The 13,637-nt window shown below is 33.8% G+C and overlaps 2 protein-coding genes across 2 annotated transcripts; one reads left to right on the top strand and one right to left on the bottom strand.

The window, feature by feature from the left end:
* The first annotated feature begins 508 nt into the window (after positions 1-508).
* Positions 509-2,068, top strand: LOC129322386 (uncharacterized). Its single transcript, XM_054968712.1, has 2 exons — positions 509-1,262; positions 1,344-2,068. The coding sequence occupies exons 1-2, from the start codon at positions 1,077-1,079 to the stop codon at positions 1,947-1,949; spliced, it is 792 nt and encodes a 263-aa protein (XP_054824687.1). The 5' UTR covers positions 509-1,076; the 3' UTR covers positions 1,950-2,068.
* A 3,713-nt stretch (positions 2,069-5,781) lies between these two features.
* On the bottom strand, positions 5,782-13,231 carry LOC129322387 (uncharacterized). Its single transcript, XM_054968713.1, is given in 2 exon segments — positions 5,782-6,297; positions 12,928-13,231. Coding segments are annotated over 2 exon segments (465 nt in total). The 5' UTR covers positions 13,168-13,231; the 3' UTR covers positions 5,782-6,072.
* Between the last annotated feature and the right edge of the window lie 406 nt (positions 13,232-13,637).

The following is a 13,637-nucleotide window of genomic DNA, read 5'->3' as shown; positions in this document are numbered from 1 at the left end:
TCTATTGCTTTTCTTGTTCGGACCATCGTGAAGCTCTATTCTGATCTGTTTCTTTTCTTTTTTAGACCACCGTGAAGCCACTGTTCCGGTCTGTTTCTTTCATTTTTCAGACCACCGTGAAGCATTCCGGTCTGTTTCTTTCATTTTTCAGACCACCGTGAAGCATTCCGGTCTGTTTCTTTTCTTTTTCAGACTGGTGTGAATTTTTTTTAATTACCTTCTTTTGATCACATAACAAGAAAATATAAGCAAGCAAGAAGATTATTTATGACTACATATTGTAATTATTCTATTCTGGTCTGTTTCTTTCGTTTTTCAGACCACCATGAAGCATTCTGGTCTGTTTTTTTTTATTTTTCAGACTGGTGTGATTTTTTTTAATTGCCTTCTTTTGATAGCTTCACATAACAAGAAAAAATAAGCAAGCAAGAACATTATTTATGACTGCATTTTGTAATTATTCTGTTGATCTGCTGATGTTCTAAAATATGACACGGTGTTTTGGAAATATATTCTGGTGATTGATCTATTAATTGTTCTATGTTGCTTTGTTTTTTTTTAATTTCATTTTGATAAGAATTTGAGCTAATTTATTTTTTGAAAATTGATGAAGGGATGAGAAAGGCTACAAATTTCTGATCAAACTTGCTTATTTTAATACATACTATTGAATTATATGATTTGAATTTTTGAGTGAGTGCAGAAATTATCTTATGGCTGCTTTTCAATAACTGCCTCTTTCAACAAGTATATGTGGCTAAGATAACAAGTGGTTAATTAACTATGATCGAATAATCTTTTTCTTTTTGTTTCCAAAAAAAGGATAGTAAAATTTTTAAGAAGGATAAAAAAGGATAGTAAAATTTTTAATATTTTAACTCTAACTCAATTATGGATTTTTACTCCTCAAATTTCATTTGTATTGAAAATGTGATATTTTGATAGTAAAAATGAGTAAAGAGAAAGCACTATGGACTACCAAATAGACCGAATTGTTTATTAAATTAGCTCTCCAGCAAGTTAAGAAAAATGAGCGTAAAGGCTCTACCTTATCAAAGGAGGGTTGGGAGGCACTAATGCAACAGTTCAATGCTTTGAGTTCAAGAAGTTATGATAAGAAGCAGTTGAAGAATAAATGGGACAATTTGAGGAAAGATTGGAATATATGGGACAAGCTATTAAACAAAGAGACCGGTTTGGGATGGGATAGTGAAAAGAATACTGTTTCAGCACCAGAGGAGTGGTGGAGTCAAAAGATTAAGGTATACAATTATACATGGCATGCTAAACATTTCATATTTTATTTTATAGATATACTAGACTCAGTTCTTGTAAATGTGCAGGAGAATCCTGAGTATAGGAAATTCAGGCATAGACCACTTCCATATGCACAAGAATTGACACAGTTGTTCCAGCCAGTTGCAGCACAGGGCACTTACATGTGGACACCTGCGGCTGATGATCCACAAGATGTGTATAGGCCTCAATTGGATTTGACCGAAGGATCAGGAGACAGTGATGATATAAGAAACATTAATGGAGGAGCTCTCCCAAAAATTGGGCAGGTTAACTTGAATAATGCATATAGTGGTGGTACTAATTCAGGGAGCAAGCGAAAGAGAGGTGAAAGTGGTCAAAACAAAAAGGGAAAATGTCTTGCAACGGTGATGGTTGATTCAGTGAGTCGATTGGTGTCCACACAAGAGGATAGGGTTTCAACATTGAAGTCAATTCTTAATTCCATAGAGGGTGGAACAAAACCAGTTGACCAAAATGTGTTGGAGGTTGCAAAGGAACTTTATGGAATTGAGGAGATTGCTTATGATGAGGTGCTTCTTGGACAGTGTGCTGTGGCCTTGCTAGATAAGACCGCAAGGGACATGTATATTGGGCTTAGGGACAACAGAAGAGCATTAGTGGCCTATTTGAGGTGCTTGGGCAAAAAATGAAATTAGATCATCTTAGCTTGCCTTCTAATGTTTTAAAATTTAGCTAGTGTCGTTCATGTTGTTAATTTGTTTTGAAACTGACTGTGTTATTTGACTCTTGTGTTATGTGTTTCTTACGTTAAGTCATGGACAAATAGTGTAATGGTTGTTTAATTATGCTATGCAGTTTTTATGGATGACAATACACAATCTCACTTATTACAATTACTTATACATACGGAAGACGATGAGATTGAGGCTATTACTGCTATAATATCCAATTACTCAACAACTTTATTGAAAGAGCCTTGTAGAACCAGTTCGCAATCAGGTCATGCATAGGTGCAAGAAATTTTGCAAGGGCATCCTCAACGTTATTATGATACATTTCGTATGGAAAAAGATATTTTTCTTTAACTTTATGACAAACTAGTGCAACATGGCCTACGTCCAACCAGAAGAACAGGGATTCATGAAATGGTCGGTATGTTCCTAAATATTGTTGGACATGGAGTGGGGAATAGGATGGCACAAGAACGATTTCAACATTCAGCAGAGACTGTTCACAGGCATTTTAGAAATGTATTGCATGCTTGTGAGAAGCTAGCAAAAGAATATATCCAACCAAAAGATCGCACTTTTCAAGATATTCATCCAAAAATTTTAAATGATCCGCGATATTGGCCATTCTTTAAAGATGCCATAGGAGCAATTAATGGCACACATATCCCGTGTGTGGTTAGTGTTGAAGAGCAAGGGAAATATATTGGAAGGAAAGGTATTCCAACACAAAATATAATGGCCGCATGTGATTGGGATATGTGCTTCACTTATGTCATGGCTGGATGGGAAGGGACTGCTCATGATGCTCGTTTATTTGACTATGCTCTCACAAGGCCGAACATGAAATTTCCACACCCACCCCAAGGTATATTTCATATTTATCTAATTTAAACAATTATTTTAATATTTTTTGGGATCTTATAATTTCTGTTTTTTTATTGGTAGGTAAATATTATTTGTTAGATGCTGGCTATCCAACTCCACGTGGATATTTAGGTCCTTATAGATCTCATAGGTACCACCTCCCAGATTTCAGGCGTTCATCTGGATTTGCAAATAATAATGAGATTTTTAATTATTATCATTCAAGCTTAAGGACCACGATTGAAAGGACTTTCGGGGTTTGGAAAAATAGATTCGCAATCTTACGACATATGCCTAGCTATCCATTTGTGCAGCAAGTTCGTATTGTTGGTGCAACAATGGCTATACATAATTTTATTAGAAGAAAATCTGTAACTGATTCTGACTTCAAGCATTTTGAGGATGAAAATATGGTTAACACTATCGATGATACTAATGAGCCTGCATTTTCATCAATAATTCTAAGTGCAATTTCAAGCATAGCTTCTGATAGAGAAATGAATAGGGTTCGAGATTCTATTAGAGATCAGATTGTATATTATAGATCGAACCATTAATCATGTAACTATTCAATATTAATGAATGTTTAACTATTTATTACATAATTTTTTTCCAAAATTAAATTTTATTTTTTTATTCTTAATATTTAACATTTTAAATTTTATGTCATTTTAAATTTGTTTCACCTTTTTTTAATATATTACATTTGTATAATAAAAATTATAAATTATCATAAATCAATGTCCTTTTTGGTCATTACATATTAAAAAATACATTTAAAAAGCATAAATTTTTATTAATCCAAACAACTTTCAGTTTGTCAAACTGACTTTTAAAAAATATATCCAAACACAAATTTCATTACAACCACTAACTTTCACGAAATTGACTTTTGCCAAATGAACTTTTATCAAACTGACTTTTGACAAACTGAAAACCAAACGCATACTAACAGTTTATGTAACTTTAAAATTTTAGGAACTATATATATTATAGAATCAAGCCAAACAAACAGTCCAATATTATTATATTTATCAATGATATATAATTATATATTAATAATAAATATTTTATAAATTTTTAAATTTTTGATGATAACTACTTTGTATATCAATATGAACCAGTCACATTTTTTAATTTTTAAAAATTTGGTTAATATTTTCTAGGCACAAGATTTTTTGTCCAATGGGCCAATTTTTCATAAATTATTTTTCTAAATGTTTGCCATAAAATTTTATTTAAATTAATATATCTTTTGAATTAAAAGAAATTTTTGTCCCTTAATTATTCACATATGAGCGTCTAATATTCTAAACTTTTTAGAACTCCCTCCGAACCACAATAGAAGATATCTTTTTAAAATCTTACCTGATACAAAATATAAAGCATTTGATAACTTTTATATTTATTTTTTCAACTATATCTCTATTTTATTTATCAATCTTTTTGAAAAAAAATTATACATTAAAATTTTAATTATTATTTTCAAGGATTTTACAATACAAGTATTGAAAATATGCAAACATTTTAACAATTTAAGATTCAACTAACATTATTTATAAATTATAAATTAGTTAGTTATGACTTATATTATAGTCCGAAAAGAGTATTGGTGAAAGAAAATATATTATTAATATATATATATATATTTATATATTTATATAAATTTAATAGGAGTAAACTTAAAAAATTATTATATTTTTAAACAAAATAAGTTTCAAGATTTTTTATTCTAAAATAAGTATTAAAAATAATTTATAAATAGAACCAAAATAAATATTCATTTACTATTTGACAGGGCTTTTAGGTGAGGATGCGAATGAGTTCAACCCAAACAGGTTAGCTTCAAAATCTTTTACCTCTGGTCATTTTATGCCATTAACAGATTGGACAATCATTTGCTATGAAGGAAGCTGGGATCATGTTGTGATCATGTTTATATTCCATTTCATCTTCTCCATTTCTAACTATTATGGTCATGCTAATGTGGTTGGGCTTACACCCATATATTGGATCCAAGATTGGGGATAATATTGTGTAAGTAGTAGAATGTCCAATCTGCTTGAAAATATTTGTGAGGTGATCCAATGTCTGGCCTAGTTGTTTATTACTAATCTGGCCCAATCCAATATTAGACGCTAATTAGCCGGACATCATCAACATCATTATTAGCCAATTAAAAAAAAAAATGCACTGTTAGATAGTGACTCCTACGGGCACCAATTCGTTAATTTTCCAGACATGCTTGTTTTTAAATCATTTAAAAAAAAATAGTCGGAAGTACAAACTAAGTTCAAGAAATAGTCCATAAATGTAAATAAAACACAGGTATCAATGCAGCAACAAAGTTGGTAATTTCATGTTGAAAAATATAACTTCCAATCCTTGAACTTATTCTCAAGTATCCATTCAATTCTCGAATTTAATTCAAAATAATTTAATCCTTATATTTTCTTGACTCAGAAGTCAGAACAGTTTAGTGCTTATAATATTTCTCTTTCACTCTGTATAATCCAATCCTTGCAGTTTACTTGAGTAAAGAACTGAGTTATATTAAATCAAAATTTAAAAACTAAATTGATAATTAAGAAAAGTTTAAGGACTAACATTATATCATCCTTTTCATATTCAAATAGCTTCCAAACCTGTTAATTTGTACATGGAAACATTCAGAAGTTGTACTAAAGAATTTTCTATTCTGCTTTAAAATAATGACCTACATAAGCTGTAAAAAAAAAAAAAAAGTAGCGAAAAAGTATATTACACTGGTGAATGCGATGAATAGAAAGATTGGCGATTGCTTGGCAGGTGCAAGTGTTCAGCAAATAAATAAAATTCTATCTCCCACCCATTTAGAATCATGGTAAGATCAGCAACAGAACATAAAACTGTACGACATCCACCAACATTTCCAGAACATCAGAAATTGAAGTGCACAAGAAACCCTTTATAAAAAAAGCCCGCAAAGGACCCAATTTAGTTCTAGGCTCTAACTCAAATTTCAACCAGCCTTTTAAATAAGAGTTTTTCATACACAAACATTGACGGTGAACCCATGAGATGAACTAGCGACCCTAGGAATATACTGAACCATAATAATACAAAGGAAGAAAAATAATTTCATCAAACAGTCTATCCTTTCTTTGAAGAAAAGAAGGGTGAGAAATTGACCTACCTGTGATTTGTTCAAAGTCCACCGAATAAGAATGACCCCACTCTATCGTTTTGAGGGTCTCTCATCATCTTCTCCTCCATCATCGTCATCTGAATCATCTTTATCTAACCTCTTTCTTTTCGAGGGAGCTTCAGTCTTCTCACTATCCTCACCATCTTCAACTTCATCTTCGTCCTCACCGTTCTCCACTGGTTCAAAATCACTAGATGCTTCCTCTTCCTCAGCAGTGGCTAAAGGACGAACGAGGTACTCTGTTCCCAAATCCTCCTAGAAGTTTTATGCATCACAGTAGTTTAAGTGAAGCAAAACAGTGACAGCTGACAATACAACGTTGAAGCAGCACAACAGATGTAGACAACTAAATTTTTGTCACGCTTCATCATCCAGTAGGAGCAATTAAATTAGAGATAATCTAACGAGGAAATTTAAGACTCATTCTATTTTACAATATCTAATACTCCATCAAAAAGCATAAATATAAAGTGTAAAAATTCATAAATTATGTGGAGATATTATATTTATTGTAAATATTCTTATCTAATTATTAGGAGTTAATAGGATTTATTAGAATTATTAATATTTATTAACCATTTATTTTCTTGTCTCCTAGCTTTGCATATATATAGTCTCTCGTATCCTATTATTATAATCAATGGAAAATCATATTTCTTCTTTCAAAAATCCCACATGATATCATAGCACATTAGATCAAAACCCTAGCTAGTTTTTTGTTCTATCACATAGGATAGTTTCAGACTGGTAGCTGATGGACAAAACCCTAATAGAGGACAAGAGGCATTGCTGGATCTCATTACTGGCCAAGGAAGGACCAGAGACCTCCAATCGGCACAACCTCAAAGTTTGGCATGCGTTGACGATGCATGGCGATCACACACACCACTTATCTGTTCTGCATCAAAGGGAGAGTCTGAGCATGTGGAGCGCTGTTTTTGACAACAGCAGCTTGTTTCTGCAACGATGGATCATTTTCAAGCCTAGTCTTGACATTTTCTAGCTGTGGGTCTTCCAAGTCTTCACCTTGTTCGTTGAATGTGCTTACTGTCAAAACAAAATGGACCTAAAGAGCACAAACACCCAAAAATTCCTAGGGGAAATGGGGCTTCTAATCCTAGAAGTAGTATGTTTCGGCCTTTTTGATTTGATTTGTATTTTCTCATAAGCTTTCAATAATGGGTGATAAAGCTTGCAAAACTACCATCAAAAGTTGTTGAATCTGATGCAGTATGTGTCAGTCAGATTTTACAGTCAATCTCTGTCTTCGTAGCACAAAGAGGTAATTTTCTTCAAGCATTGAAAACATCAAAGGCTGAAACATTGTGGATTGTTGACTCTGGAGCATCGGATCACATGACCAATAACCACCAATTATTTTCTACATATACTCCATGTGCTAGAAATTTGAAAGTCAAAATTGCATATGATTCTCTTGCTCCTATTGCGGGGAAAGGGAGTATTCATATCTCTAAATCTATCACTCTAGAATCTGTTCTTCATGTACCAAAATTAGCATGCAATTTGTTGTCTGTTAGCCAACTAACAAAACAATATAAATGTTGTACTAATTTTCTTCCAACCCATTGTGTCTTTCAGGATCTATCATTGGGTACAATGATTGAACGTGCTAAAGATTGCAAGGGACTCTACTTCCTTGAAAATATTAGAATGAGTCACCATTAAACCACTAATGTATGTAACTCTATATCAACCTCTAAAGATACAAATATTCTGTTATGGCACAAGAGACTGGGACATCCTAATTTCCATTATTTATCTCATTTGTTCCCAAACCTTTGCCCTACTAACCATGATGTCAAATGTGAAATGTGTGAACTGGCAAAGTACTAACAAACATCATTTCCTAGAACACCGTATAAACCCACCAAACCATTTGTTACCATACATAGTGATCTATAAGGTCCATCCCATATCCCAAACCGCACCAAATCAAAATGGTTCATTACCTTTATTGATAATCATACTCGTGTTTGCTGGGTGTATCTCCTAAAAGACGAGTCTGAGACTACGTCTATATTTATCAATTTCTTTACCATAATAAAAACCCAATTCAACACAAACATCTAAGTTCTACATACCGACAATGGTACTGAATATTTCAACCAAGTCTTGAGTACCTTCCTTCACAAGCATGGCATTGTCTATCAAAGCACTTGTGCCCATACACCCCAACAAAACGGGATTGTAAAAAAGAAAAATAGACATATTCTTGAAGTGGCTAGGGCCCTCATGTTCACCCATAATGTCCCAAAATTTTATTGGGGGGATGCCATTTTAACTGCAACATATCTCATCAATTGAATGCCCAATCATATTTTGTCTTTTGATACTCCTCTTCAAAAATTGCAAAGTGTTCTCTTCACATCTCATATTGAAACCAACACACCTCTTCGTGTCTTTAGGTGCATAGCCTTTATCCACATCTATCAATCTAGTAAACTTGGACCTTGTGCTACAAAATGCATATTCCTTAGTTATTCCCCTACTCAAAAGGGATACAAATGTTTTGATCTTACTTCCAAACACATTTGTAAGCTTTAATGCCTTTTTACTCCAATTCTTCAATTCAAGGGGAAAGTATAGGTGAATCTTAGACTTGGGAACAAGAGATTAACAAAGAACAAGTGCTTCCTTATTCTTGGTCCATACCAACAGAGTCATTACCACCTCAATTACCAGAACCATCACTCTCATCCAAACCCTTACCACCATCACCATCTCTTGTGCCAGTCACAGAAGATAACTCAACATCAGGGGGAGATATAGAAAAGCAAAAAGACAAAGACTTGTTGGCTTATTCTCGAAAGCATAAATCCAAGGGAGGAGAGCAACTCGTATCTGAAGCACCAAAAGAGTCAGAACCAGTGGTAGCTCCTAAATCACCTTAGCAAAGTCCTAAATAGGTGAGTGATCAATTTGATCTTGATTTACCCATTGCTCTCAAAAATCAATCTCGCTCTTGTACTTTACACCTAATACATAAGCACAAATCCTATAAGGCTCTTTCTCCAAGTTATTGTGCTTTTGTCACTAGTCTATATAAAGTTGTAGTTCCCAACAATATCGAAGAGGCATTGGAAATACCAAAATGGAGAAATGTAGTCATGGAGGAAATGAGAGCCCTAAAGAAGAATGGAACATGGGAGATTGTTCAGAGGCCAAGTGGCAAGAAGCTTGTAAGCCGCAAGTAGGTTTTCATCCCAAAGTACAAGGCTGATAGTACTCTTGACAAATTAAAGGCACACTTGGTAGCAAAAAGGTTTACTCAGACATATGGTATTGACTACAAAGAGACTTTTACACCAATGGCAAAATTAAACACCATTAGAGTTCTATTATCTATGGCAGCTAATCTAGAATGGCCACTTCATCAGCTTGACACCAAGAATGCTTTCCTAAATAGAGAACTAAGAAGTTTACATGACTCTACCACCAAGATTTGATAGAGGCAAAGGTGATCAAGTATGTAGGTTGAAGAAATCTTTATACGGCCTAAAGTAGTCTCCTAGGACATGGTTTGACAGATTCTCAAAAGTCCTCAAGTGAGAAGGCTATAAGCAAGGATTGTCAAACCATACAATGTTTGTTAAAGTTGAGGGAGGTAAAAGATGTATCTTTATTGTATATGTTAATGACATTATTCTTACAGGAGATTATCTTGAGGAAATCACAAGAGTAAAGGTTGTTTTGGGCAAACAATTCAAGGTAAAAGACCTTGGTTCCTTGAAATACTTCTTTTAGATAGAAGTTGCGAGATCAATAAAAGGTATTTATGTATCTCGGAGGAAGTATATACTTGATCTTCTGAAGGAAACAAGTATGTTAGGTTGTAGGCCAGCTGAAACCCCTATTGTGCTTCCAAAGAAAAAGAAGCCTAAGAAGAATAAGGAAGAGTCAAAAGAAGAAAAAAATTCTTATGATGAGGTTGAAGAAGAAGACAATGAGAATGAAGAGGCTAATAATTAAAAAAGATATCAGAGGCTTGTTGGTAAGTTGATTTACCTTTCCCATACAAGACCGGATATTGCCTTTGCAATAAGTATGGCTAGCCAATACATGTCTGAACCAAAGAAGAAGTATATGGAAGCAGTCTACAGGATTTTTGAGATATTTAAAGGGTACTCCTGATAGAGGGTTATTCTTCCAAAAACAAAACAAAGAATCATAGAGGCCTACACAAATGCAAATTAGGGAGGAACTCATCTTGATAGGAGATCAACTTCTGGTTATTGTTCCCTTGTTTGGGGGAACTTGGTTACCTGAAAGAGTCAAAAGCAAAGAGTTGTTTCTAAGAGCAATGTTGAGCTTGAATTAAGAGCTTTGGCTCAAGGAATAATGAAAGAGTTATGGCTGAAACGAATCCTATAAGAGATTCATGTTGAAGTGGACTCACCATTAAAACTTAATTGTGACAATAAGGCAGCTATAAGCATGACCTTAAACCTTGTTCAACATGAGAAATCAAAACATGTGGAAGTGGATAGGAATTTCATTAGAGAAAAAGTGGAAGATGAAATCATATGTTTGATTTATTTACCTACAAACCTTCAAGCTGCAAATGTTCTGACTAAGGGATTACATAAGCCCGCATTTGAAAGTTGCATAAGCAAGTTGGACATGATTAACATCTATAATCCAACTTGAGAGGGAGTGTGGAGATATTATATTTATTGTAAAATTTTTATCTTATTATTAGGAGTCAATAGGATTTATTAGAATTATTAGTATTTATTAGCCATTTATTCTCTTACCTCCTAGCTTTGTGTATATATAGTCTCCTGTATCCTTCTATTATAATCAATGAAAAATCATATTTCTTCTCTCAACAATCCCACAAACTATTAGTATTATAAGCATTAGTTTTCAAGTGAACATGTTTGTTTTTCAGATAATCAGTATGGATAAGAAAACAAGAACGAATAGGGTAACTAATCAAATCAACGTACTGACTGGGGATCTGTTAAAAATAAAAAACAAAGTCACATGAATGGATATTGGAAAGTACCAAGATATAAATTAAGAAAAATGAATTAATTAGGGAGTATTGGCCAAAGGTTCAAAAGGAAAAGGTGTCAGATAAACTAATGTAATATTTGACAGAGAGAAAAATGTCTTTTAGAAATGAAATGAGAAATGCACCTATCTCATTTTCTTTCTAGATATATCTTCCATTTCACTTCTAGAAAACTCTTTTCCACGTACTAAACATTGTCTGAATTACAAATTCTCTCCCTCTTGCCAAAAATCAAGAACTATATGATAGGGAAATAAAGACACAGTTTAGATATTTCCTCCCATTACTTATATTAGAAAAGCCAATGCATTGTGTGATGCAAATAAGTGAAGCACCAGTCGGCTACACAAAATGATTTAGGAAGAGATTGTTAGCACAGATTGATGTCACTGCTTAATAATAGTCAATAGCTAACTCAAGTTTTCTGACATTACTCGTGCTCAAGCTACGTGGCTAACCATTGCAGGTTACGCATCGCTCAAAGAGGTTCAACTCATCCGTACAGCAAATCCAGTCAAGCAGACAGGTTGAATTTGTGATGAGGTATTCAGATTATCCAAAATTCCAAATACCTAATGCATTTACAGAGAGCATTGAACTTACTTACCAGAGATTTCAACAATGGTTTTGTTTATTTTAATCATATACTCATATTAAAGCATGCAAGTAATGTCTAGTTACAAACTATCAATTCACTAAAGCATCTGAACAGTAGATGTTGACGAAGAAAACAGGGATCCCCACACATACTCCGTGACATCTTTAAGCTTCTAGTAGGCGCTGAACATCACACGAAAATTATGTAAACAAGGGGACCAGGAAGCGTTTTCTTCACCCTTCAAGAACTGCTAAAAGATTTTTTAAAACTAGAGATTTGATGAAGACGTCATATTCAGTGAAGTGGAGAAAAAATACAGGTACACAGGGTACAACATCATTACATAATTGGATCTTTGGATAGATTTGGTCTTGTAAGGAAACTCAAATATTATATTGACATGTAACTTTTTCGTACTTGAAATGTACAAGGATCATGCCTAATTGGCATTGTTATCATTGTCAGATCAATCTGGATATTGTGGACGCGACAATACCACTGCCATCTAAACCAGAAGTTCACTATAGGCATCATAACATTTTCATGGATTAAATCAATTTTCTTTAACTTTATTTTGACCTGCCCTGCAAGAGTGATCTCATATTCTTTTCTTTTTCTTTTTCTTTTTTTTTGAATAAAAGATACAGTTAAAACCGTGCAAGGGTTACAAATTCATGACATATCAAAATTCAAGATGATCCTACATCCTATAACTGAGCAATGAGCGTTTAATGCATCAATCATATTCTGAGAGAACTACGAAGGATAAATTCAGGACACACTAATAACTGAGCAATGAGCGTTTAATGAAATAGACACAAAAATATTATGATTTATAAATTAAGAAAAATGCATCAATCAAGAATTGAAGTATTGAATAAAGGTATCAAAGTAAGAAGATTCAGATAAGCTATGCTACGCACACACTATATCCCGTATACCATATAATCGCATTGAGATTTAACTTATTGAGGAAAAGGGCATGGTCGAAAGATGCCAAGTCATTCCCACACATCAGGAAGGAGAAAAATGGAGTGTAAAAGGAAAAGGCTGTACGAACCAGGTGAAAAGAAAGAAAGTAATTAAAATTTCAGATTGAGCAAAGCCCCCCCAGATTGTTAACTATTTTCTACGGAAATTATGCACTGATAGTGATAATGAAGCAAAATCTTATTCAAGTTACCTCTGCATCTCCTCGTCGTCGTTCGTCGTCGTCGGAATCGTCGGCGTCACCGCCGAGCTCGCCAGCCGCTTCTTCCTCGTCGTCTTCTTCATCATCGCCTTCGCCATCAGGAGCATCGTCGTCGTCGTTATCCTCATCCTCATCTTCATCCTCGTCCCCATCCTCGTCATTCCTCATCATTCATCATCGTCATTCATCCTCGTCTTCTTCCTCTTCATCCAAGACGTCCTTGTCCTCGTCCTGTCGATTCAAAACGACTTCATCATTTTCCTCAATATGCTCCTTCAATTCCCAAGTAGACTTCATCTTCAGAGTCAACAACTCAGAAGAAACACTTTCTCGAGAAAGACAAATCTTCAAATTTGTGAAAAGCAAATCGGACGGTCCTCATAGAAGTATTTGTATTTGAGAGGAGATAGCGTCGCCTGCTCAGCTCTTGCGGCGCTCGCCACGCTGCGCTCACCGTCAAACTTGCTCTTGCTCATCCCTTCGGCTCTTCCTAATTTTGGTTTTGTTTTTGTTTTAGTCAAAAAAAATATTACAATTATTTTAATATTATAATCATAAATATCAAATTAATCTTTGGTTTGCTAGTTGTGAGAGTTACATCATCTTATCTTAAAATTTGAGTCATGAAATATGTAATCGTACATAATAAAAATGTTAAAAATATTTTTAAATATTTGTGAAACTATCATTGTTTCCTGATAGTAGGTGATAGAAATAAAAATAATTAATCTTTTATATATAAGGTATTTTAAAACTTTATTTTTTAT

The sequence above is a fragment of the Prosopis cineraria genome, unplaced genomic scaffold, assembly GCF_029017545.1.
Source record: "Prosopis cineraria cultivar Desert tree isolate PC_DT_omini unplaced genomic scaffold, ASM2901754v1 PC10, whole genome shotgun sequence".
Lineage (NCBI taxonomy): Eukaryota > Viridiplantae > Streptophyta > Magnoliopsida > Fabales > Fabaceae > Prosopis > Prosopis cineraria.
The sequence above is the reverse complement of the archived record's forward strand: the minus strand, read 5'-3'. Positions and strand labels throughout refer to the sequence as shown.

Bases quoted from the DNA above. Each gene is read 5' to 3' on its own strand.
- LOC129322386 (XM_054968712.1), top strand. From the start codon at position 1,077: ATGCAACAGTTCAATGCTTTGAGTTCAAGAAGTTATGATAAGAAGCAG. The intron at 1,263-1,343 runs GTATACAATTAT...GTAAATGTGCAG, and splicing joins GGTGGAGTCAAAAGATTAAG to GAGAATCCTGAGTATAGGAA.